Consider the following 24,645-nt stretch of genomic DNA (forward strand, 5'->3'; position numbering starts at 1 on the left):
ATGTCTTTTAGTTTATAGCAAGCTATACAGGCTGTTACAAATTCGCTTCTCACTACAGGGATCTCTGAAACGGTAAGAGATACGAAGTAGCTTAAATGGGTGGCTTAAAGTTACGTTACCAGGGGATCAACATTATGCATCTAAAAAATCAAGGCTAACATGATTAGTTTTCGAAATATATGAAAAAAAATCAAAATTTCGGAAATCCGGTTTTGTTTCATTTCAGCCTTGTTTGCCATCTATCGAATGACACAATCAATTTTTATATGTATCGATACGTTTTACTAAGACCATCATCAACTTCATTTTTTAAATACGTCCCTAGAAATTGACCTCCAATACTGTACTGCCTCAGTCCGAACCAGATGTAGACGTTTTGCCTCGAAAACTTCATCTTCAATGTATTTGTTCAAAATTTATCTAGATTTTTTATTTAGATTTCTATGTTTATTGAATTATCGTACACTCTAAGTGTCATTAGACCCTTTGAAATTGTATTTTTAGCACTCATAGAGTTTAACGACACTTAGGGTGTACGATAATTCAATAAACATAGAGATCTAAATAAAAAATTTATATAAATTTGGAAGGAATACATTAAAGATGAATTTTTCGAGACAAAACGTCTGAATCTGGATATTACAGTGTGTTTTTTAATTGGCTATACAATCACACTTTTTATAATTAAATGTTAAGCATGGTTTTGGATATAATCTAAATGTTTAGTATAAAAAAAAGTGTTAAAAAAAACTGTTTTTTATGTAAAAATCAAAAGGCCCTTGGCAATAAATCAAAATTCCATTTAAATAAAAAGCTAAGTTAGGTTTTAAGCTTTAAAAATCGACTTTCTAAACCTTTTTTTGTTAATAACTTTTCGGAGAGAAAGAAGGTTAAAGTTATGCACTGTTGCCCTTAACGGGATGAAAAATAGAATTTTACAAAAACTATTGGTTCTACAGCGCCCATATTTCGCACAGTTTTGAACAATAATAAAACTCAGAACTTTTATGTATATTTACATTCCAACAAATAACAACCAAGTTATTCCACTTTTTTATGATCTTTTTTTGCAATAACTTTTTTAATTTTAATCTATCAGGCGGCATTTTGTAGGTCTTTTTATTGCGCATATTTCGTATGTTTAATACTTTTTTCTAAAATCAATAATTTTCCCAATATATTGGAAAAACTGATTTTCGATCCAAGTTGTTAAAAAAAACATTGTTGCTAATGAAAAAAGATGAGACCTTTTCTACTGTCTTCCCCTCTACATTTCAACAATAAAATAGCGGACGTCAATTAATCGATTTTTCTAGTCCGTTTACTGCTATAGCGATTCGTCTATAATGTAGATAGTGTGTAAAACTGTGTCAAAACTATTGATAACTGTTCTTTTGGAAATACAAATTCAGTCGAAATTGACTTCTCTTATTTTACTTATAAGTCTATACAGGGTGATTCAGTCATACTGTCATTAATTTTACTCGGAAGAACTAATAAAGAGAGAAAATCGAAAAAATATTTTCTCCGCCTTTTAAAAGATAAGCAAATTACCCCTCAACTTCCGCTAATTTGGCGCACTTACATCTGACTGGGACGAACCAGCAGACCTCAAAGCGTTCGAACATTGAATCTACTACCATTAAGCGCATCTTCCGCATTGTTTTCCCGCAAATTTGGAGACTACGTCATACAAATGGAGAGAGTATAGAAAGTGTGCAGAATGCAATATAACCTGCAGTTTATTTCGGATTGTTTCGGGTGTCGGTTGTAATGGCTAATCTTGCGAATTTTGAATATGCGGAAATTGTGATTTTATATGGAGAATATTTACGAAATTTTCAAATTCAAAATTCAATCCAAATAATGATTTGAAGATACTTTTTTTTTCAGCGAACATATGTATTTTAAAATATTCCCATAAAATTAAAGACATTATGACTGAATCACCTTGTATAAAATAATAAACATTTCTTATTAGTTGTTCTAAAGACAAATACCTTCTCGTTACCCTCCGTACCATGACCCTCTGCGTGGTCTGGGTAGGCAGCGGCGACGGCGACGGCGACGGGATCGGCGGGCCCAGGTTGGCGTCGATCGCCTGCTTGAGCTGGTCGGGGTGCAGCTGATTACCGTAGAAGGCTTGCCCGTTCGGATTCTTCGAAAGCTCTTCTTTAGTCGGCGATCCCCTAAGGGGAGTCCGTAGGCTTTGGGGCAGCAGCTCGACCAGATTGGTCGAGTACGGCTGATATCTTAAGATTAGGACACAGGTTGAGACCAGAGTATAAGCTAACAAGGTACCTGGAAGGGCAATAGAGAGAAAATGTATCTATTGGAAAAATAAGGAAATAAAAATGTTTCAGAAAGTATAAGTTATATGTTTACATTCAGAAAAAATATTACTTTGAATATTTGTATATGTAGTGACGTTGCCATAACTTCCAGGGCTTATTCCTTACGTCAAATTGACAAAAATTTCTTCTAAAAAGATTTTCAGAGATTGGAAGTGTAACAATTTTTGTTCAGCTGTTCAAGAATCGTTAAAAATATATATTTCAAATTTGGTATAGTACCAGCAATATCAGCATTAGGAACGGACTTAGAGGTTTCAACTGCCAATATATCTCATAGTGTCTTTATGGTAAAGTATATGCAACATGAGAGATGAAATAACCCTTCTAACTAATGATATTATGGGAAACAACTACCCTGCGAACTACATGCTCTGTCCAGAATTGAATTACAGCCCCCAATATCTAGTAAATAGCTAAAATCATTTGTCAGCGAGAAAACCAGATGTAAGCTATATCCCACCCACAGTCAAAACATAGCTGAATCGGTTGACGGTCATCTCACCCAACGCATACTGATGAGAATTAGTAACTTTCATACTATTACTTCTAACAGATTAGTAGATACGACGCAATTCTTTGTTCCAGAAGGCATCGTGACAGTAGCAATAACATTTAAAACATGACGTTTATTTTGCAGTTTATATCTCACCCACACTCAAATCAAATCGGTAAATGGACACTCAAATAGCTAAATCGTACGTCGGTGAGACACAATGGCATATTGATGACTAATAAGTGTGACATTGGTATATGTCCGGTGATTCTACTGACAAATGATTTTAGCTAGTTACCCAACATAAAACTTTTGATTGGAAATGATCCTTCTGAATCTATAAACGAAGATTACACAGCCACAAGTTATGACCTTCTAAACAAATTAACTAATTATTAGTCTGGACGATCTCAAGGATCTTCCACAATCGCACAGCCACACAAAAAAAGAAAAATTGTCTGTACTTTTCATGCTACATATGTTATCTTTAGTATTATTGCCTCCTGATCACGAATCCGGTGTCAGAATTGAGCTATCACATCACAGGAATTTCCTAACCTCAAGAAACAGGTAAAAAAGCAAAAATTCATGAAAAAGTGCTAGGAAAAATTCATTTTTTTTTCTATACCTATTCAAATATTCATTTATATAGTTAAGACCCCGCCCAACGTGAATCTGCGGTCAGAGTTAATGATTCTTTTTCTAACCTCAAAAAAACGTGTCAATTAAGGTCAGATATCACGAATTTTCAAACAATAACAGATTCGCGCCAAATTTGGTATACGGGGGTTTTCTGGCTCGCTAATCACGAATTCGAGGTTAATGTTGCAAAATTCAAGATGGCGGATCCAAGAAGGCCGATCAAATTTTCAAAAAATAACAGAATTGCAGCAAATTTGGTATACGGGGGTTTTCGGGGTCGCTGATTACGTATTCGAGGTCAGAATTGCGAAATTAATTTTGTAATATTNACATTCAAATAGCTAAATCGTACGTCGGTGAGACACAATGGCATATTGATGACTAATAAGTGTGACATTGGTATATGTCCGGTGATTCTACTGACAAATTATTTTAGCTAGTTACCCAACATAAAACTTTTGATTGGAAATGATCCTTCTGAATCTATAAACGAAGATTACACAGCCACAAGTTATGACCTTCTAAACAAATTAACTAATTATTAGTCTGGACGATCCCGAGGATCTTCCACAATCGCACAGCCACACAAAAAAAGAAAAATTGTCTGTACTTTTCATGCGACATATGTTATCTTTAGTATTTTTGCCTCCTGATCACGAATCCGGTGTCAGAATTGAGCTATCACATCACAGGAATTTCCTAACCCCAAAAAACAGGTAAAAAAGCAAAAATTCATGAAAAAGTGCTAGGAAAAATACATTTTTTTTTCTATACCTATTCAAATATTCATTTATATAGTTAAGACCCCGCCCAACGCGAATCTGCGGTCACAGTTAATGATTCTTTTTCTAACCTCAGAAAAACGGGTCAATTAAGGTCAGATATCACGAATTTTCAAACAAAAACAGATTCGCGCCAAATTTGGTATACGGGGGTTTTCTGGCTCGCTGATCACGAATTCGAGGTCAATTTTGCAAAATTCAAGATGGCGGATCCAAGAAGGCCGACCAAATTTTTAAAAAATAACAGAATCGCAGAAAATCTGGTATACGGGGGTTTTCTGAGTCACTGACTACGGATCCAAGGTCAATTTTGCAATATTCAAGATGGCGGATCCAAAATGGCCGACAAAATTTTCAAATAATAACAGAATAGCAGCAAATTTGGTATACGGGGGTTTTCGGGGTCGCTGATTACGTATTCGAGGTCAGAATTGTGAAATTTATTTTGTAATATTTTACTTTATAATATGATTGGGTAATCATATGTTAACCTACTTTTTTCCGTCTATATCTTGTTCTTTTCTCTGTAAAAGATCTATTCTCGGGTTGAATTTTGTAAATCTGACCTCGAACTCGTGATCAGCGATCCCGAAAACCCCTTTATACCAAATTTGATGCGAATCTGTTATTTTTGAAAATTTGGTCGTCCATCTTGAATTCTGTAAAATTGACCTCGAATTCGTGATCAGCGAGCCAGAAAACCCCCGTATACCAAATTTGGCGCAAATCTGTTATTGTTTGATTCGTGATGTCTGACCTTTATTGACCCGTTTTTTGAGGTTAGAAAAAGAATCAATCATGGGCGGGGTCTTAACTATATAAATGAACATTTGAATATAGAAAAAAAATTGTTTGTATTTTTCCTATCACTTTTTCATGAATTTTTGCTATTTTTTACCTGTTTTTTAAGGTTAGGAAATTTCTGTGATGTGATAGCTCAATTCTGACACCGGACAACTTTTCTTTTTTTGTGTGGCTGTGTTTTTAACATTGAATCAAATGTGTTTTTGGCAGTTGAAGCCTTTATACCTTTTCCAATTTTGAATCGTCAGTTTTTGTTTGAAGTTTACGTGTAGGTACGTAATTATTATGAGGAAATTGTGTTCTACCAAATTTGAGGTCAATATCTTCAATGGTTTTTGTGGTTTTTGAGTAACTTTATTTACTTTACTATTTTTATTATTTAGTATTTGGTGTGTTCAAATAAATGCATTATTGATTCAAGGTTATATTGTTACCTGAGTAGAATGTGACGGACTGATTGNAATAACAGAATTGCAGCAAATTTGGTATACGGGGGTTTTCGGGGTCGCTGATTACGTATTCGAGGTCAGAATTGCGAAATTTATTTTGTAATATTTTACTTTATAATCTGATTGGGTTATCATGTGTTAACCTACTTTTTTCCGTCTATATCTTGTTCTTTTCTCTGTAAAAGATCTATTCACGGGTTGAATTTTGTAAATCTGACCTCGACTTCGTGATCAGCGATCCCGAAAACTCCCTTATACCAAATTTGATGCGAATCTGTTATTTTTTGAAAATTTGGTCGTCCATCTTGGATCCGCCATCTTGAATTTTGCAAAATTGACCTCGGATCTGTGATCAGCTACCCCGAAAACCCCCGTATACCAAATTTAGCGCCAATTTGTTATTTTTTGAAAATTCGTGATATCTGACTTTAATTGACCCGTTTTTTGAGGTTACAAAAAGAACCATCAATTCTGACCGCTAATTCACATTCGGCGGAGTCTTAACTATATAAATGAACATTTGAATATAGAAAAATTTGTTTGTATTTTTCCTATCACTTTTTCATGAATTTTTGCTATTTTTTACCTGTTTTCTGAGGTTAGGAAATTTCTATGATGTGATAGCTCAATTCTGACACCGGTGTGATCAGGAGGCAAAAATACTACAGATAACATATGTCGCATGAAAAGTACGGACAACTTTTCTTTTTTTTGTGTGGCTGTGTTTTTAACATTGAATCAAATGGTTTTTTTGTCAGTTGAAGCCTTTATACCTTTTCCAATTTTGAATCGTCAGTTTTTGTTTGAAGTTTACGTGTAGGTACGTAATTATTATGAGGAAATTGTGTTCTACCAAATTTGAGGTCAATATCTTCAATGGTTTTTGTGGTTTTTGAGTAACTTTATTTACTTTACTATTTTTATTATTTAGTATTTGGTGTGTTCAAATAAATGCATTATTGATTCAAGGTTATATTGTTACCTGAGTAGAATGTGACGGACTGATTGAATTGTTGTTGATAATTACCTATAGACATCATTTGTACAAGAAGTTCTAAGCCTACGAAAAGTACAGCTACCGCGGCTGTTAAGCCGCTAACAAATGTCGCCAGTACTGGGGTTCCTGTGCTTGGCCATACTTGCGAAAATACTCTGAAAGATAAATAAGAAATGAGTATATACGAATGCACAGTAATAATTAAGCAGTTATGAGATTGACACTAAAATGGCAATAACGTGTTTTCTCAGTACACTATACAGGCCGCAACATGTTTTCGACAACGAAGAAACTATTATAAACCTCGTTGAGGAAGATTCAAGGCGCAGTACTCGCGATGTTGGCAGAGAGGTTGGTGTATCTAACAATACTGTGTGGCATGTACTACACGAACAAACTCTATCATGTAGAAAGGGTTCAGGTATTAAATAAAAATGATTTTGAGCCCCGTGTGGAATTTTGCTAGTGGTTTCGTCATCAAATAGCACAAGATCCGGATTTTACAAGCAAGATGCTTTTTACAGATGAATATTGTTTTACTAGAGACGCCATATTAAATTTTCACAACATTCACTGTTGGTGTGATACAAATCTTCACGTTGTACAGAGATCTCTGTTCCAGCAACAGGACGAAATGGCCTGTTACGTTGGCCAGCACGAAGTTCGGATACGAACCACCTGAACATTTTTATTTGGGGATGTATGAAACGCTTCTTGTCGATGCAGCAGATCTTCAACAGCGTATTCTTGGTGTAACTAATGAAATTGGACAAATGCCGAGAGTATGTGCACGTATGCGCACTAATTTTGTTCGTCACTTGGAATGTTTCATCAACTTACACATTTTCTTCTTTGAGAGTTTGATCAAAGGAAATATAACGTGTCCAATTGACGATGAAAAACTGTTTTTGTTTGCGAACTTATCCTACCTGCTTGCCCCTATTCACGAGCTAAAAGTTCCTTAGAGCTTGTGGTAAATTTTTTTGAGCGCCTTTAATTCAAAGTCTGAATAATGTGAACTGATTTATAAAGAAATCATCAATGAAAAAAATATAGGTAAATTAATTACCTTTAATGTCCGTATAATTTAGTTCTTTTTTACTTTTTCAAAATGATAAGACTAATAATAAATAATTCGACTATTAATTCACCTCTTCGCTGTTATTTTATGTTGTTCCACTTAGTTCATTACCTAAATATTAGTCCATCTTGAGCCATGGCGTAGATGATCCTCGGCATGGGGAACATCGAGCCGAACATGCTGACCGTCAGGCCCGCCAGCGCGCCAACGGCCACGATGTATTTACAATTATAAGCGCCCACCTGCCCAAACATCTCCACCAGCGCCGAATCCGCAACCACGTCGCTATACGGAACTGAAAAATAAACCATATTATAACTCGATATAACGCTGATAACTCATCTTTATAATGTATCACGAGCGCCTCTCTACAAAGAAAAATCATTGGTCATTTTGAAGTACGGCGGATAACGGCGAGCAAACTGTGGGTTGGTATTTACATTTTTTATGTGTTTGTCTGTATATGAAACAGACGTTACTTCACTTGATTATGATTATTTTCCTTATAAAATTAAATGTGACAAATTAATTGTTGAAGTTAATGCTGAAATTCTATAAAAACCAACGTCGTCTTTTATATTTTTTGGGGTACTAGCGACAGAGTAAGTTAAAAGAAAAAGGGAGTCCTGACTAAAAAAATAATTTGAAGTCAGTTAATTTTTGACCCAATATTTTTCTCAAGAAATTTGTCAAGTAATAAATGGCAGGTAAAGAAAATACAAAAAAGTTTCAAAAACAAATAAGTTGAACGAACCGTAAATATACCCGGTGTCCAAAAAGTCTGGAAACACCTGAATAATTTCCCAGGTAACTTATTTTTGAAAAATCTTAAGGTCATTCTTATAGAAACTTTTGACGAGGAATTCAATGGTGACCTTGGATTTGACCTTGACTATGACCTTGAAGGTTAGTTTAAGGTCATTTCATTTTTTTAAATAGAAACCCCCTTTTCCAACGTCGGCAATCGAAAGAGCGGGAAATTTTATGTCCAAAATATCTAAGGTCATAAATAAGGGTTGACCTTGAAGGTCATTCAAAGGTTATTTAAATTTGAGGGCTGGATAGTTTATGAAAATAGCACAAAGCTCACTTCATTTATTTTGTTTAACTGCAATTAGTGGTGATCTCAAACTCCACCTTCTTGGTGTCTCTCAAGGTCATTTCAAGGTCAATTTTTCTTTTCACGATAATAAAGCACCCCAAACGTGAGAGGCAAGGGGACTCACGATAATAAAGCACCCCAAAGAGAACGTCCACGCGTCGTTGTTCCTGGGTAACGGTAAAAGTAAAAGTATGAAAACTTCCGCTCTTTTGGTTGCCGACGTCACATAAGGGGATTTTCAGTAAAAAAAAGTTGACCTTGAAATTACCTTGAAGGACACCAAGAAGGTCGAGTTTGAGGTCGCCATTAATTGCAATTAAACAAAATAACTAAATTGAGCTTTGTACTATTTTCATCAACTGCGCTCTTCGGAGATATCCAGCCCTCAAAAAATAACCTTTGAATGACCTTCAAGGTCAACCCTGATTTATGACCTTAGAGTTTTTGGACGTAAAATTTCTCGCTCTTTCGATTGCCGACGTCGAAAAAGGGGGGTTTCCATTTCAAAACCTTCAAGGCCATCGTCAAGGTCAAATCCAAGGCCACCATTGAATTCCTCGTCAAAAGTTACTATAAGAATGACCATAACATTTTTCAAAAATAATTTACCTGGGAAATTATTCAGCTGTTTCAAGAATTTTTCGACACCCTGTATGTGTCTCTAACGTTTGGAATGAAATAGCTTTTTCCAAAATGTTCAAAAGTTTGGGAAAAATGCTGAGAGGAACCAATTAAATTATAATAATAGTTGTTTATTTAATTAGTACAAATAAAGTACCGGATCTAATGCCGCGGTTTGTATTTCTACTTTATTGCCAAGTTAAACACATGATTTTTTCGTCGATCAATTTTAATTTTAGCATAAGAGCAAACAAAGCTATTTATTTTAGATTATTAAAATTGTATGATACTTCTTTCATGAATAATAATAATTTCATCAGGTCTTGGTGGTTGCTATGAGACGAGCATTATTAAGTAAATAACTTAGGTACACATTAATCGCCATATTGTTTCTATTTAAATATAGAAATAACTATTATTTGAGATGGAAGCAAAGCAAATAGTGTGTAAATTATTACCAGAAAAACCTATAATCAATTAATTGATTATCGGGTTGAGAATAACATTCTCTTTTTCAGAAAATGTACCTACTATTGGTGTATATTTTTCTGAATTAAGCAAAAGTATGAAATTTTCTTCATTATGGTCAATATGTGCGATCCTCGGAGCTACTATGAATGTCTACAACATCGATATTGGAACGTATCTAAAATTAAAAACATTCTTGAAACGGTCATCGGATGGATATACTGTTAAAAAATCACGTGATTTAGAAAATGAACTAATTAAAAAATGTTTAATAGAGGCCCCTGATGATACTTACTTAGGTACAAAGGATATTATAAACAAAATAGCTCAATACCTATAGATTATTGAGTTTAACCTAACTTGAAACTTGACCTGAATTAACTAAACCATTTCAGGCTTCACAAATCCAAAACATCATTCTAGTTTATGGCAAAATTTTGATGCGAAAATAAATATTTTCAGTGCGTAACACATTTTTCTGCAAATTTGTGAAAAATATATGTCCTAAAACCAAATCCGAATACGAATACCTAACATAGTAACTGCGATGTAGTAATAAATTCACCTAAAGCTTAAATGTGTCTATATGTGATATATGGAATTTGTAATAATCGACAGTCGATATATTTCATATTTACATTAATTTACATACCTATAGTATCCATATTTCAGTAACATACATTTGAACATTGAAACAATACAAAATTATCCAAATATTATGTTTTAAAATTTTTATGATTTATACATATTTCGATGATCAAATTTAAGACTATTAATTTCTAAAACTGGAGTCCCCTATTGGGTATACATATATTAAAAGTCAGTAAAAATTACCAAAGTTTGCTAATAAAAATAAAAACTATCGTCTCTCAGATTTTTGGGCCAATTGAAAAAAATGGAATAGTCTGTGACACAGATAGCGGTGTAATTTTTATAAATAAAAATATATTTATAGGTGTTTTTTTAGTCGCTTTGTACAATTTTACAAAGTAACAGCCCCTTCTCTACAAATAAAATATCTTATAAATTTTTAAGTGGGAGGTATGATTTTCGAGATAATTGTAATTTTTGATATCCATGCAGTAAAAGGCAAGACATTACTGCACAAATTAATTAATAGGCTTTGAATACAGCATAAAAAATTGTTTCAAATAAATGAGAGATCAGGTAGGTAACGTCTATAAAATTTATTCTGTTCCAAACCAAGATTAAAAAGTATTTCCTGAACTTAAACCAAACACAAATTGCACATTGGCTAAATCATCGAAAGTAGAATTATTTATATTTAGAACAGAATTAGTCGTGCAATATTCATAGCCTACTAATTAATTTGTGAACTAATCTCTTGCTTTTTAGTGCTTATATATCGTAAAATGATATTATCTCGAAAATTAAAGGTTTTATTTGTAGATAAAAGACTGTTATTTGGAAAAATTGTACAAGGTTATTACAACGAACCCTCTAGCCATATTTACACTACTGATTATTTTATATTTTCAATATTACTGAATTATATCCGGATTCGACTTGTACTATAATTGCAAGTTTGAAGTTTTTATATCAAACCGTTTCAGAGTTATTAAAGAATTTTAACTTTGATTTATATTATTTTTATATGATTATACTTACATTTTATTTAAATAATTAGCTTTGCTTTGCTATACTTTGGTAAATAGACCCAACTGACTAAAATTTTAAGAAAATGTTTATAAATCTGCATGCTTACGCTGTGTGTTGCAATATATAATTACGGACCACCGTGTATATTCATCAATCATTTCTAGAGTACATGATGTTGATGAATCATTTACCTCGCATTGAAAACAATTGTACAAGTAAGGGGTAAAGTGTATAATAAATAATCTTGTTTGTCTTCATTCAGAAAATGATAACTCGGGAAAAATGTGATTTTCAAGGGAATGTTGTTTTTTAAAACAAAAATGTTGTTAAACAACATTTTTGTAATATTAAGAATGAAATCTTTACATCAATGTGGTTTTTAGTAATTTATACGCTAGAATTTAAAATTTACGGAATATATTTTTTTAAGAGACGAAAAAATGACATTTAAATCCCTTGCTTTTTGAAGTTATCTCGCTGCGGTTTTTTAAAACCATTAAACTTTAGACTCACTTAAGGGCGTAACAGGGTAATAATTTTCTTGTTCGATTTTTATCAAACTGATCTCAAAAGATAGAGTCCACCAAGCTCTATTTAAGACTACAAAATCACTTTCTATCTTTAAATGCAAGGCCATCTATGAAACTAAAATATATGAAAAAAGTAAAAAAATTATAATAGCCGATTTTCATTAGAAATATTTTATTAATACTTATTCGACATTATTAAAAAACCCTGAATTTACAATTTAGTTAAAAGGAAAAAGAGTATTGACGAAATTTACAATTTCTACAATTAAGTAATAATAATAACAGCCCAAAATATTTAGATATTATGTTCTATCAAATCTCCGAGGATCAGCTTTACCTAATGCGTCTCTAAAACTGGCTTTCTATTATTCATAACTTTTCGGGGGGTTGTAGGCGTTATTTTAGCGCAAGATTACCTAATCCGGTATTTCATTAATTTGTACCTATTTTTTGGTTCCACTTTGTAGACATCACTCTTTAGAAACCTCCATAAAAAGTAGCCTAAGGGAGTAAGATCAGATAACCTCATCAGTTAATTAATAATATAGCTGTTTTTTCCAATTCACCTTGGTGTAAAGTTGTGATTTGATCAATTCCGTGTTATCATGCATTGTTGATAGGAGCTCCATCAAGTTGAAATAAGCATGTATTTCAGATTGATGTATGGAATAAGGGGTAAGTTGTCGCTTGGTCTGAGAATAAATTATAAAAAAATGGGTTCAAAAACTCTTCATGGTTTTCAAAAGCAACATTCCTGCCTCAGACTTGAAGGGGCGTAATTTATATGGATGTAAGCATCGCGAAATTGTATCCTTGGGTATATTTAAAATTGTGTACAATCTCTTTAGGCTACACTGAATTTTCTGCACATATAACATGAACGTTTTTCTTATTTGCTGCACAAATTGCCAGCTCTACTGGATTAAAATTTTTTGTCTATTCCTGATCGATCTGGCTGTCGATTAGTAAATTCTGTAGCAACTTCCCAATCCCATGCTGTTTGAGAATTATCACAAACTGATATAACAATTGTTTGAGTTGTCAGTGTTACGAGAAACAACTACTCCGAGAGCTATATGCCCCTACCGGCATTGAATTATACTCGCAACACCTAGTGCAACAGTTAGGATCGTTTATCAGTTTAACCCACCAGGCACAGACCGGTTTCGGACTTATTAGTCCTCATCAGTGTGTCATAGGTGCGACAACCGATAAACGACCCAGCTGTTCTTCGTCGTATCGTCACGACAAGGGAATACATTGTACGTGGGAGCGCAAATGGCTCCATCTGTCGTGCGGACTTCCTACTGTGCCATTCAAATGGCTACAGTAGGAAGCGACCTGCTATATTGCAGGTACTTTGTTGCACGACTGCCGCCCACAGAGGGCGTAACACAATGTTTGAGTTGTCGGTGTTACGGTAGGGGCATATAGCTCTCGGAGTAGTAGTTTCTCGTAACACTGACAACTCAAACATTGTGTTACGCCCTCTGTGGGTGGCAGTCGTGCAACAAAGTACCTGCAATATAGCAGGCAGATGGAGCTATTTACGCTCCCGCGTACAATGACATAACAATTTCCACATTTTCCGCAATTGTAAGCATTTCAATCGATATACAATATGATAGGATACAAATAATCAGATAGAATACCAACATATTTAGTTGACAACTATTCTGATATTTACAAAATTGTCTTTTAATAGAAACAAGGGAATCAGAGCATGATTATTAAAACGAGAAATTTGAAAGAAATTATTTTAATCGATACTCCATTTCATCGTAGATGGTTTTTCATTTAAAGATGGAAAGTTATTTTGTGGTCTTAAATAGACCTTCGCGATCTCTATCTATTGAGACCACTTTAATTTAAAATTTACACACACAGTACAGATGTAAACAGTCATATTTAATCCAATGACATGCATGGAAACTTACCAATTAATGTTAACATCATAGAACTAGTAACGTACGCTATGAGGATAATAATTAAACTCGTCACTATGGCTAGGGGAATAGACTTTTTGGGTGTGGCTGCTTCTTCGCCGGTCGTGGCTATGATATCGAAACCAATAAAGGCATAGAAGCACGTCGCAGCACCAGTGAAAACCTGTAAAAGGAATAAATCGGTTGAAAAATCTAATACATTCTGGGTAATAAAACATGCAGTAAGTAATAAGGATTGTGGGAGAACGATAAAACGGGAAGAATGGCATATATCGAAAATGAAATAACTGCTTTTATGGTATCACTTCGTCTTTGTCTTACTGAAACCTCTAAAGGTTGCTGTTCCTTCAGATGTGATAAATCTACGTATATTCGGTACCAATGTCCAAAAATTTTTGAGGAATGGTGAAATTATTTCGTATTTATTGCCATCAAATAAGCAGTGTGAAATGAAAAATTATGTGATGTGGTCAGAAGATTGCCGTTTGTTACATAATTTTTACATGTTTACTTACAAAATAAGATATTTTGAATTTTTATACGCTCAATATTGAAAAAGTATTTTGCTCCTACGCGAGAAAAGTTTGGTTTTCATTGTTACTTATACAGGGTATCCCAGAATAACGTGTACTACGGAAGACCACAGATTCGTAGACTCAAAATAGGCAGATTTAGGCCAATTCAAAGTTCGTGAAAATTTATTGAATTTTGTAAATAACTCCAATCGATTTTAATTATTTTTGGGGTGTGGACTTTCAATCTACACATCTACAAAATTAATGTATGGTGATAATATCCATTCATAATTTTTCCTCTTTCGGGCAATAATAACAACTATTTTTTATCCGATAGGTGATACCATTTGGAAGTTTTTAGACCTCTTGTAGAATTTTGATTAAATGAGGGGTTTGGGTACAAAAAATATTTTTCAAATGTCTACATTATCTTCATACCCATATTACAATACTTAACAAAGTGCTAGTAGGCACCAATTTTGTAGGTTGACTGTAATTTCAGTCTGTTCTTTAAGTCATTGTACCTGCGAATTCTTAATGAGTGTTTACTACGATAATATATACAACATGTTACTTCGATATGGATACACACACACATACAACGAATTATTTATAACATGCCTAATTTTATTGAGATAATTAGTAAAAACAATCAAATTCAATGAAAATGCTGGAGATAAAAGTAACAAAGTTGATGTTTTTACATTTAGTATAACTTATTATAAAAACTGTTCAAACTGACCACCGTTATTTCTACAACAATGGTTAATTCAGTGAAGAAAGTTAAAAGACACCCTTTACAGTTCTTGAGGGCAATTTTTTAAAACATTTATGTTAATTAGGATATGCCTACACAACTCTTCCTTAGTGTTAGAGGTGGAAGCATACACTGTTGTTTTCAGAGTGCCCCAAAGATAATAGTCGCAAGGTGTTATGTCTGGTGAACGAACAGACCAGTTAACAGGAACATTATCCCTTCTACCGATCCATCGACGAGGGAATCTTTGGTTCAGATACTTCCGAATATTTACAGTGAAATGTGGTGGAGCTCCATCATGCCTACTCCACAGCTCTGAGTAATAACAGCACACCTTCCAATAAATCGAATAAAGTGTTTTGCAAACATTCTAAATAAAATTCCCCATTCACTCTACTGGGTAGAATAATAATGCTGTCAATGCGTAGTATTTGATTGTTTTTTCTAATTATTTGAATAAAATTAGGCACATTGTAAATAACTCTAATTCATCGTCTGTGTGTATTCATATCGAAAAATGAAGTAACAGGTGGTATATCTTGTCGTCGTAAACACTCGAGAATTGTCAGACACAATGACTTAAAGATCAGACTGTAATGATAGTAAACCTTTCAAAATCAGTGCCTACTAGCACTTTGTTAAGCATTGTAATATGGGTGGCACGATAATGTAGACATTTAAAAAATATTTTTTTGTACCCAAACCCCTCATTTAATCAAAATTCTACAAAAGGCCCAAAAACTTTTAATTGGTATCACTATCAGATAAAAAATAGTTGTCATTATTGCCCGAAAGAGGAAAAAGTTATGAACTGATATTATCACCATACATGAATTTTGTAGGTGTTGTAGGTTTTAAATAACATTCTGTATAACACCAAAATGTGTAGATTGAAAGCAGAAGTCTACACCCCAAAAATAATTAAAATCGGTTAATACGTATTCGAATTATTTACAAAATTCTAAAAATTTTCACCAACTTTAAGGCCATCTAGCGTCTAAACTAAGCGATTTCGGATATAGGTGAATTAGCCTAGTCCACGTATCTGTGGTCTTCCGTTGTACACGTTATTCTGGAACACCCTGTATTTCCATTTAAATTTCATTTCATTTTAACTTCCAACACAAGATAAAACTATTTTCCTTTCGCAAACTTGTCAGTTTGTTACAAAGTACATTTATTTTGTACCCCTTGTGTACGATGAGGATTAAATGAAAAGGTGATTGTGGTGTTACTCAAAGCAGTAATTCGGCCATTACTTTTCTTGACATTCATTAATGATTTAAATATTTGATAGCCATATTGATTTGTTAATAACCGAAAAATTAGTAGGTCCGGTGATAAATATGACATCATATCGATCTCTATTTACTGAACATTTGTAATTTTCTCAAATTAAAATTACTGAAAATCATAACTTAAACGATGAAAAAAAAGTGACGTTTAGAAAATTTATTGTAAACCTTCCTAACAAATATTATTATTATGCTCCTAAAGATAAGCAAAACTTCCAACCACGCAAGCAAACTTATGAAATAATAAGTTTTCTGGGCGATAAAAATTCCAACTCGCGGTATGACGAAAAAGAGAGTAATAAAATGCAGCCAGTATGAGAAAACTTCTACGGCCAGCTGTTTCCTGGATTTTCCAGCGGTAAAAACCGCTTTAAACTACTTAGCAAAGTTTAATTGTTTAGAACTCTTAGGGTATAAAGATGCATGGAATTCATTAGAAAAACTATGCCTTAACATAACAGAAGTAATGATGATGAGCAGCTACTGTTTAGTTCAGTTTATAATATGTTTACAACTTTGTGCATTCCTTATTGATGAAGTACCTCTGTAAATTAGTATATGTTACAGTTTATGATGTAGTTATGTGCAACAATGTTTAATCATTTTAGTGAGATATCCTACGGGCTTAATAAGTTAACTTTAAACACGTCAGAGTGAATATGGAGTAAGATTCTTTATTTCTTTAACGCAAGTACTTATACAGGGTAGCCCATCGAAAACGTACCGGAAGGCATTACAGGGTAGTAATGAACTTTTCGGCAAAATCCAAAAACAGGTAAAGTTTGCTTCTGAGGGGGACAACTTTTGGCGCAAAAAGCATACCAAAATCTTCAACCCCCTAAGTGGGGGTGCCATCCCCCAATTTTTTTTAAATGGGAATGGGGGTCAAGTGGGGGGTCATTAGAAAGGGCTTTTAATTCTCTATACATCGATTCTTACTTTTTGAAATTCGATCCATTATTTTAGAAAATATGCAGCTTTGAAAATACGAACAATATTTTTGACGAGAAATGCGAAAATCGATTTAATTGTACTTCAAAACTTACGGTATTAGCTTGGTAAATTCCTTCAAAATAATTCGCTGTTTTTTTTCTGATTTGCGAATTCTTTAGCCTGATTTTGGTGAGCAAAAAATTGTCCGCTTTTTGTTTCGTATTTAGATAGGCCACAAGAAGTTGCTAGATAACTGTTTTGTGACTTGTAGTTGAAGAGTGCCAATACTGCCGAGTCTTTTAAATTGATTAATTATGGTGTACTCACTTCCAGAAAGAGTAGAAATTATTGAGCTTTTTTTCAAAAACAATGAATGCGGAAATCGGGTCGCCGAACTGTTCAACCAACGGCATCCTGAGAAACATGCGTCTGGAAAAATTGTTCGCGAATTGGTGGCCAAATTTCGCAAAACTGGCTCCGTTCATAACAAAAAGAGGCAGGTTGAAAATCCGGTACTAAATGAACCTACGGAAATAGCGGTATTGGGGCAAGTGGCAATGGATAGTACGCTGAGTACAATGCAATTGGCTACTGCGACAGGAGTGAGTCGTACAAGTGTCCAACGAATATTAAAAAAATACAAATTCCATCCTTATAAGATTCGGCTAGTGCAAGAGCTAAATGAAGACGATTTTGATCGTCGTTTGCAATTTTGCGAAATAATGACTGAACGATAAACGATAATTTCCTCTTTAATGTGTGTTTTTCGGACGAGTGTACTGTACGTTCTTCTTGAATGGTTTAGTGAATCGCCATAATTGTCGTTACTGGGCTGATACCAATCCAAGGATTTTCCATGAGACACACTCCCAACACCCATAGAAGTTGAATGTATGGGCAGGTATTTTTGGAAATTCCATTGTAGGTCCTTTTTTCCTTCCTGGAAATTTGACAGGCGATATGTACTTGGATTTACTACAAAATGTCATCGACCCAGCTCTAACAAATATCATAGAGGACGACCCTGCTTACAATGAACACGAACTGATTTTCCAGCAGGACGGAGCTCCTCCACATTACTCGCTCAATGTGCGCAATTACCTAAATGAGACGTTTCCAGGACGCTGGATAGAACGAAGAGGTGCAATTGTGTCGCCCCCTCGGTCACCCGACTTAAATCCTTTAGATTTCTTTCTTTGGGGGCACATTAAAAGCAAAGTTTACAGCACTCCACCTGATACCTTGGAAGATCTGCGAGGACGAATCATTAATGTATGTCGTGAAGTAGTAACACCGCAAGTGCTCTAGAATGTTCGACAACGGTTTGAAGACAACTTGTATCATTGTATGCAAGTTGGCGGACAACATTTTCAGCATTTACTTGACTAATACCGTAAGTTTTGAAGTAAAATTAAATCGATTTTCGCATTTCTCGTCAAAAATATTGTTCGTATTTTCAAAGCTGCATATTTTCTAAAATAATAAATCTATTTTCAAAAAGTAAGAATCGTATAGAGAATTAAAATCCCTTTCTATTGATCCCCCACTTGACCCCCATTCCCATTTGAAAAAATTTAGGGGATAGCACCCCCACTTAGGGGATTGAAGATTTTGGTATGCTTTTTGAGCCAAAAGTTGTCCCCCTCAGAAAAAAAATTTGACCTGTTTTTGGATTTTGCCGAAAAATTCTTTACTACCCTGCAATGCCTTGCGGTACGTTTTCGATGGGCTACCCTGTATATCTATAATGGAATAAACTAGTTTTTATCGCGATTATACAATCAAACTTACATTTTGTTACTTAATTGAAAGTAATATCCATTGTTCCCCAGGGTGTTACTTTACTCCACTACAGAACCTATAGGTATCTATTAGTTCCGTCACTTTCTTGGAATTAACCGCATTCGACACCCGAGATACATACAAAGACATTGGCGGAAAATTTAATAGCCAACCCCTGTCGCTGTAAATTGTTACAGTAGTTCCGATAACAGAACTTTATTGGCTTATTCTTCTCTTGGAATTCTATCTCAACAAATATCATACGAACTATAAAAGTCTATATGCAACTGTATGAGTGTATACTCATATTTACAATATTATTTGTTTATTATGTATTTAATTCAAGCAATGGGGTTGAAACTCAATTATAGGGTGGGTACATGAAAAATGAACCAACAATAAAAGTTTAAATAAATATAATCAAAACAGTGAATAATATTAAATACATGAGTACAATAAGGAATGAATAAAAAACAGCACACAAATTTTGACAAACAAAGAATGTAAAAGGATGTAAAAGCGAAAACAACTCAATTATGAGAGTAGAAAAATCTTTTAATGTCTGCCAAAGAATATTCGAATATATCTGGAATATTCTCAATGTCAACATAATAAAATATTACTGCGAGAAGGAGAAATAACAAACAATATGTACTAGATTCGAATATGTATATTCGATTCGATTTAGAAGATTCGAATATGTCCGGAATATTCTCAATGTCAACATAATATAATATTACTGCGAGAAGGAGAAATAACAAACAATATGTACCAGATTTAGCATGTAGTATAAAATCTTTATAAATAATGTGCGAAGTAAGCACAATACAATCAATATTGAAGTTAACAATTATATGAGAACATTACAGTGTATATTATTATCTATCTTCTAATAAAATCTATACAAAAATAAGTCTTATGAAAATGTACTAACTAAGTCTCAGATCTAATACATGGTCACTTAATCTGTAGCAAACCATATAGAATTAAGTTATAGAGATGACGCTGGCGTAAAATTTTAAATCATCAGCGTGTAGTAAAAGCCAACACGCGATACAATTTATGAGTCAGTTTTAGGAATAGGTGGGGCCCAATTACACAGGACCACAAAAAAATGAGTGGAGTGTTCCTTGAATCAGACTAATATGTTTTTTGGGTCGCTGAAACCGAATCCGAAACCTGTTTTGCCCCATCACGTCAGCGTTTTTTCTAACCTCAAAAAACAGCTTGAAACTATGAAACCCAACAATATCAACCCTTAAACCATATAACCCTGTACTTTCATAACTCAATAACCTTGACATCGATAACCTATAACTTTAAAACCGATAACCTGAAAATCTATGACTTCAAAACTAATAAATCTCAAATCCCAATAAACTGCAAACACAAAATGAGCAAAATTGAAAACAAAAAACTTACAAGCTAAACTCAAACCTCAATCTCGGAGGGTTTTAACTTCATAATTCTACACCTCCATATTATTTAACTAGAGTTTCGGAGTCAATTTAGTAATGGGCAGTGTCTTTCAAATTTTGTTATGTAGGTATCCGCGTTGCCCTGAATCTCGGGTTACGCTGTCGTGTGCAAATTAATCTTTGACGTTTATTTTAATCTGACGTGTCATCGTTATTTTGTTTGTTTTTCTTTTTTATTGTTATTAAAAACCTTCCTAGAAAGTTCTGATGTTTTCCTATTCTCCTAAATTAAGTCTCTCATTGAGTGAGAGTGTAACACCCTGTACAATCAACCCCTGGATTACCCTCTACGTGAGCATTGGACGGTAAGGTTCTGAAATTCATCCTCTAAATGAGCAATATCTCACGTATCATAATTAAAGTGTAAATGTCAATTTATGAGCTCCGTTTCGCAAATTCAGATAGATAAATATTTAAATAACCCCTCAGGTTAGAAGCGTACGGGAAAAAATGAACATTAAAATTATTTGCAGTATCATTGATGAGACAATAAAAAACAGTGCACCAAGTATCGAACTCTGAGGTACGCCTGGTGTTTGATTTATATTTGAAATCACGGTACTGTACAAATTGAACGTGATGGAAAATATATTATTTATGTGTAAGTAATTAAAAATTACAGGTGACAAAATAATCAGACTTGCATTTTTATCAAATGCTTTGGAGAAATTTGTGTAGATAACATTTATCTGACCATTTCGTACAAGGTTCTAGCAATAAACTGGATAGCATGTGTATGTAAATATTTTTATCTATATTTGTAGAATATGTTACTATTTTTTAGAATTTAATTCAGTAGTTGTCAATTGGCGTATAACTTAGGAATAAATTTATTATTCAAAAAAAGATTAGACTTTTGAGAAGAAAACCAATTTTGAAGGTGCCCCATTTTTAGAGGCACTTTAATTTTGATGAGAAGTTTTTTTTTGTAGTGAAAAATAAGTTGATTTAACTCGTTTTAATTTGGTCCCAGGAATGTGTGGTTCTAATCTTTTTGAGACATCTCTGACGTAAACCCGTAAATATCTCAACTATACAGTTTAAAGAAATAATCTTTCAATAAAAAGGACCAAATTTTGGGGACGGTCCCTTTGCAAATGGTCCCGCAATTAATCTTACCCCCGGCCAGCCTTTGGGTAAGAATCCCTCGTGTTTGGTCCAGTTGTCCGTGTTTACGTAGAAAAGGCCCGCAGTCATAACGAACACCCACACAGCCAAATTGATGACGTTCAATACGTTGTTGAAAATGAGAGACTTTTTCACGCCAGCCGCCAGCAGCAGCATCATCAGCAGAGTTATTATGAAGGCCAGGAAGTCGGGGTCCCATCCTGAAAATAATTATCCTTCATTATTAACCCCGAAAGGCAGGAAGGGATCTCTTGTGAGATAGGCTTAGAAACGCCAACGCACATTTTTTCGCTATATAGGGTGAAAAAGAAACAGAATAAAGTGATTACGTCATTCTCAATTATAATATCGACAAGATTATGGTTCCTGTGAGGTATGCGTTTGAATTTGTGTAAAACCACTCCTGCTGTAAAGTAGTCTGACTTTATTTATAGACACTGCCAGTGGCACAAGTTTCGTAAAGATTTTGAACTTAAATCTGAAGGGGGAAGAAATTCTAGTAAAAGAATTTACGGGCTATTAATATCTTCATTCAACCAATATTTTTGTTTATTTATCAACTGGTTATTTCCCTTCTATTTAACTAATGTATTTATATTACTGCTTGAATAAACATTGAAAGAAGTAGATCGTTATTCCACTCAGTTCTGAGAGATTGTCAAAAGAAATATTCTAAAAAATGCCTTTGATGCTATTCTTGACTTAATTTAATGTGGTCTGAAAAAACTGCAAAAAGGAAAATATACCTGTTTGAATCTACAAAACTAGAAAAATACTGATGGTTGTTTTGAAATACAAAAATATTTGCTGGATGTATATTTATTTACGCTAGAGATATTTAACCACTCTGTTATACAGCATTATTTACAGAAATGTAAATATTTCAGCTCTGTTAATTTCCAATTTACAACCAATGCATTTCAGCTGTTGGTAGTTTTTTGTTTGAAGATTACACATTGGAATTACTTTGCTTTATTGAAAGAGGTTTAATTATGTATTACATCAAAGCAATTTTAATGTCTCTACTGGAATTTGCATTTATATTTATATGTTACACAGGCTGTTACAAAATTCGCGGACACGGACTGTGGGATCATATTAAGCTAGGTGATAAAAAAGTGTCTTTATGATTTTTCAATCAGACCAGTATTTTTCGAGATATAGGAGTACCTACCAAATATCCAAAAATAATAAAAATATAAATTATTAATTATAATTATAAATTTTAATTTTCAATCATTAGATAAACAATTACGACAAATGAGTTACAACAGACTTAAATACATTGTGCTACTGCTCTAATGGAGTTGCGTATCACCTCTGGCGTTATTTGCTGTATTGATTGCAATAGGCGGTTCTGCAATTCATTCAAATTTGCCACTGGTGTTCTGAACGCCAACGTTTTTAAGAAGCCCCAAAATAAAAAATCACATGGCGTTAGGTTTGGAGACCGAGGTGGCTAAGCAAAAGGACCGCCTCTGCCAAGTCAATCGCACTGCTTCAAATGCACGATTATTTGAAGCTCCGAGAGCCATCAGCATATTCACGATTTAAATAATTGTGGCCTATTATTTTACAGTCTGTATTGGTACTTTTACTGTACTCTAACGATGTCAAAGTATTGATAAATGCTCTCTGAATTATCATTAATTGTTATAGAGCTGTCTGTTTCAAACAATACAACTAATAACGTCAGAGATGGTAGGTACGCAACTTCGTTCGAGCTGTAGCACAATGTGCTGAAGCATGTTTAGCAGCAGATGGTGGAAATTTTGAACAATTTGTTTGTTACCTATAATTGTTTATCAAATGATTAAAAATTGAAAATTTTTATTATTTTTGAATATTTAAAACTGTCGTATCTCGAAAAATATCGGTCTGATTGAAAAATGATAGAGAATTTTTTTTATGACCTTATATATACATATATTTCGTCAGTAAGAAAAATATTTGATAAATCTGAATTACGTGTATGAAATAAATATCTCATTTCTATAATATAATGCCCAGGATGTGCGATTTAGATTTTTACTCAAAGCAACTTCAAAGACAAGCTAAGCATATTGTAGGAAACAACTACATTGCAGACTAAAGCAGTATCATTTCATATATTTTTAGCGTTCCTAGATGTTGATGTCAAAGAGCATACATGACTTCATCAAGGCTAATATTAAAAACGTATATTTAAGAAGGTTTAGATTTTTCGTAGTATATGGAGTAAGTTACGATTTAATTTGACTGTAAATACTAATATATTTCTTCTTTCTTTAAACTATGTACCGTCTTAGCAGGAATTAAGTATCTTTCGCCATTCCCAATCAACACAAGAAATTTGATAATTTCTTGTTTTCTTTTGCGCAAGTTGTTTGTGATATATCAAATTGGTAACACTGGGAACAATTTAATTTTATATTTGAAATAAATAATGTAAATGGAGTAATTCTTCAGGCAATTCGAACGATACTCGGAAATACGTTTTACTTTATGAAGGTGATAAATCCACTTTTATAGTTTAAAACCTTTTTATTGTGAAATAAACTTTGAATAACTCCAAATGTTCCCATTTACCAAGTTAACCAATAAATACAGGATGTTACTATTTTGAAAATTTGTATTGTTAATAAAGGAAATATTTACGTTATTTACTTGTTATAATAATACTAATTATTATTACTATTACTTTTTTAATTGCCAAGTGATTTTTTTATATTTATAATTTTATAAAAAAAAACAATTTGGAAATTATTGATGCATTAAAAAAAATAATTTGCCTAACCTCTAGCTAAAACCTATACTAATCTTTTTACAAATATTCTTATTTAACTCATTGTTACAAGCCTAGTTTGAGTTCATTCCTACTCTTCTTTG

General features: G+C 33.5%; 1 protein-coding gene across 1 annotated transcript in view; it reads right to left on the reverse strand.

The window, feature by feature from the left end:
• Nucleotides 1-24,645, reverse strand: part of LOC108906677 (cationic amino acid transporter 2) — a 132,326-nt gene that overhangs the window by 13,777 nt on the left and 93,904 nt on the right. Inside the window, exons 4-8 of the mRNA XM_018710000.1 lie at nucleotides 21,769-21,977; nucleotides 13,881-14,052; nucleotides 7,714-7,897; nucleotides 6,552-6,676; nucleotides 2,001-2,301 (exon numbers count right to left, since the gene is read on the reverse strand). Coding sequence (XP_018565516.1) covers nucleotides 2,001-2,301; nucleotides 6,552-6,676; nucleotides 7,714-7,897; nucleotides 13,881-14,052; nucleotides 21,769-21,977 — 991 coding nt within the window. The remainder of the gene's footprint in view (nucleotides 1-2,000; nucleotides 2,302-6,551; nucleotides 6,677-7,713; nucleotides 7,898-13,880; nucleotides 14,053-21,768; nucleotides 21,978-24,645) is intronic.

Source organism: Anoplophora glabripennis, unplaced genomic scaffold, assembly GCF_000390285.2.
Source record: "Anoplophora glabripennis isolate ALB-LARVAE unplaced genomic scaffold, Agla_2.0 scaffold135, whole genome shotgun sequence".
NCBI classification, from domain to species: domain Eukaryota; kingdom Metazoa; phylum Arthropoda; class Insecta; order Coleoptera; family Cerambycidae; genus Anoplophora; species Anoplophora glabripennis.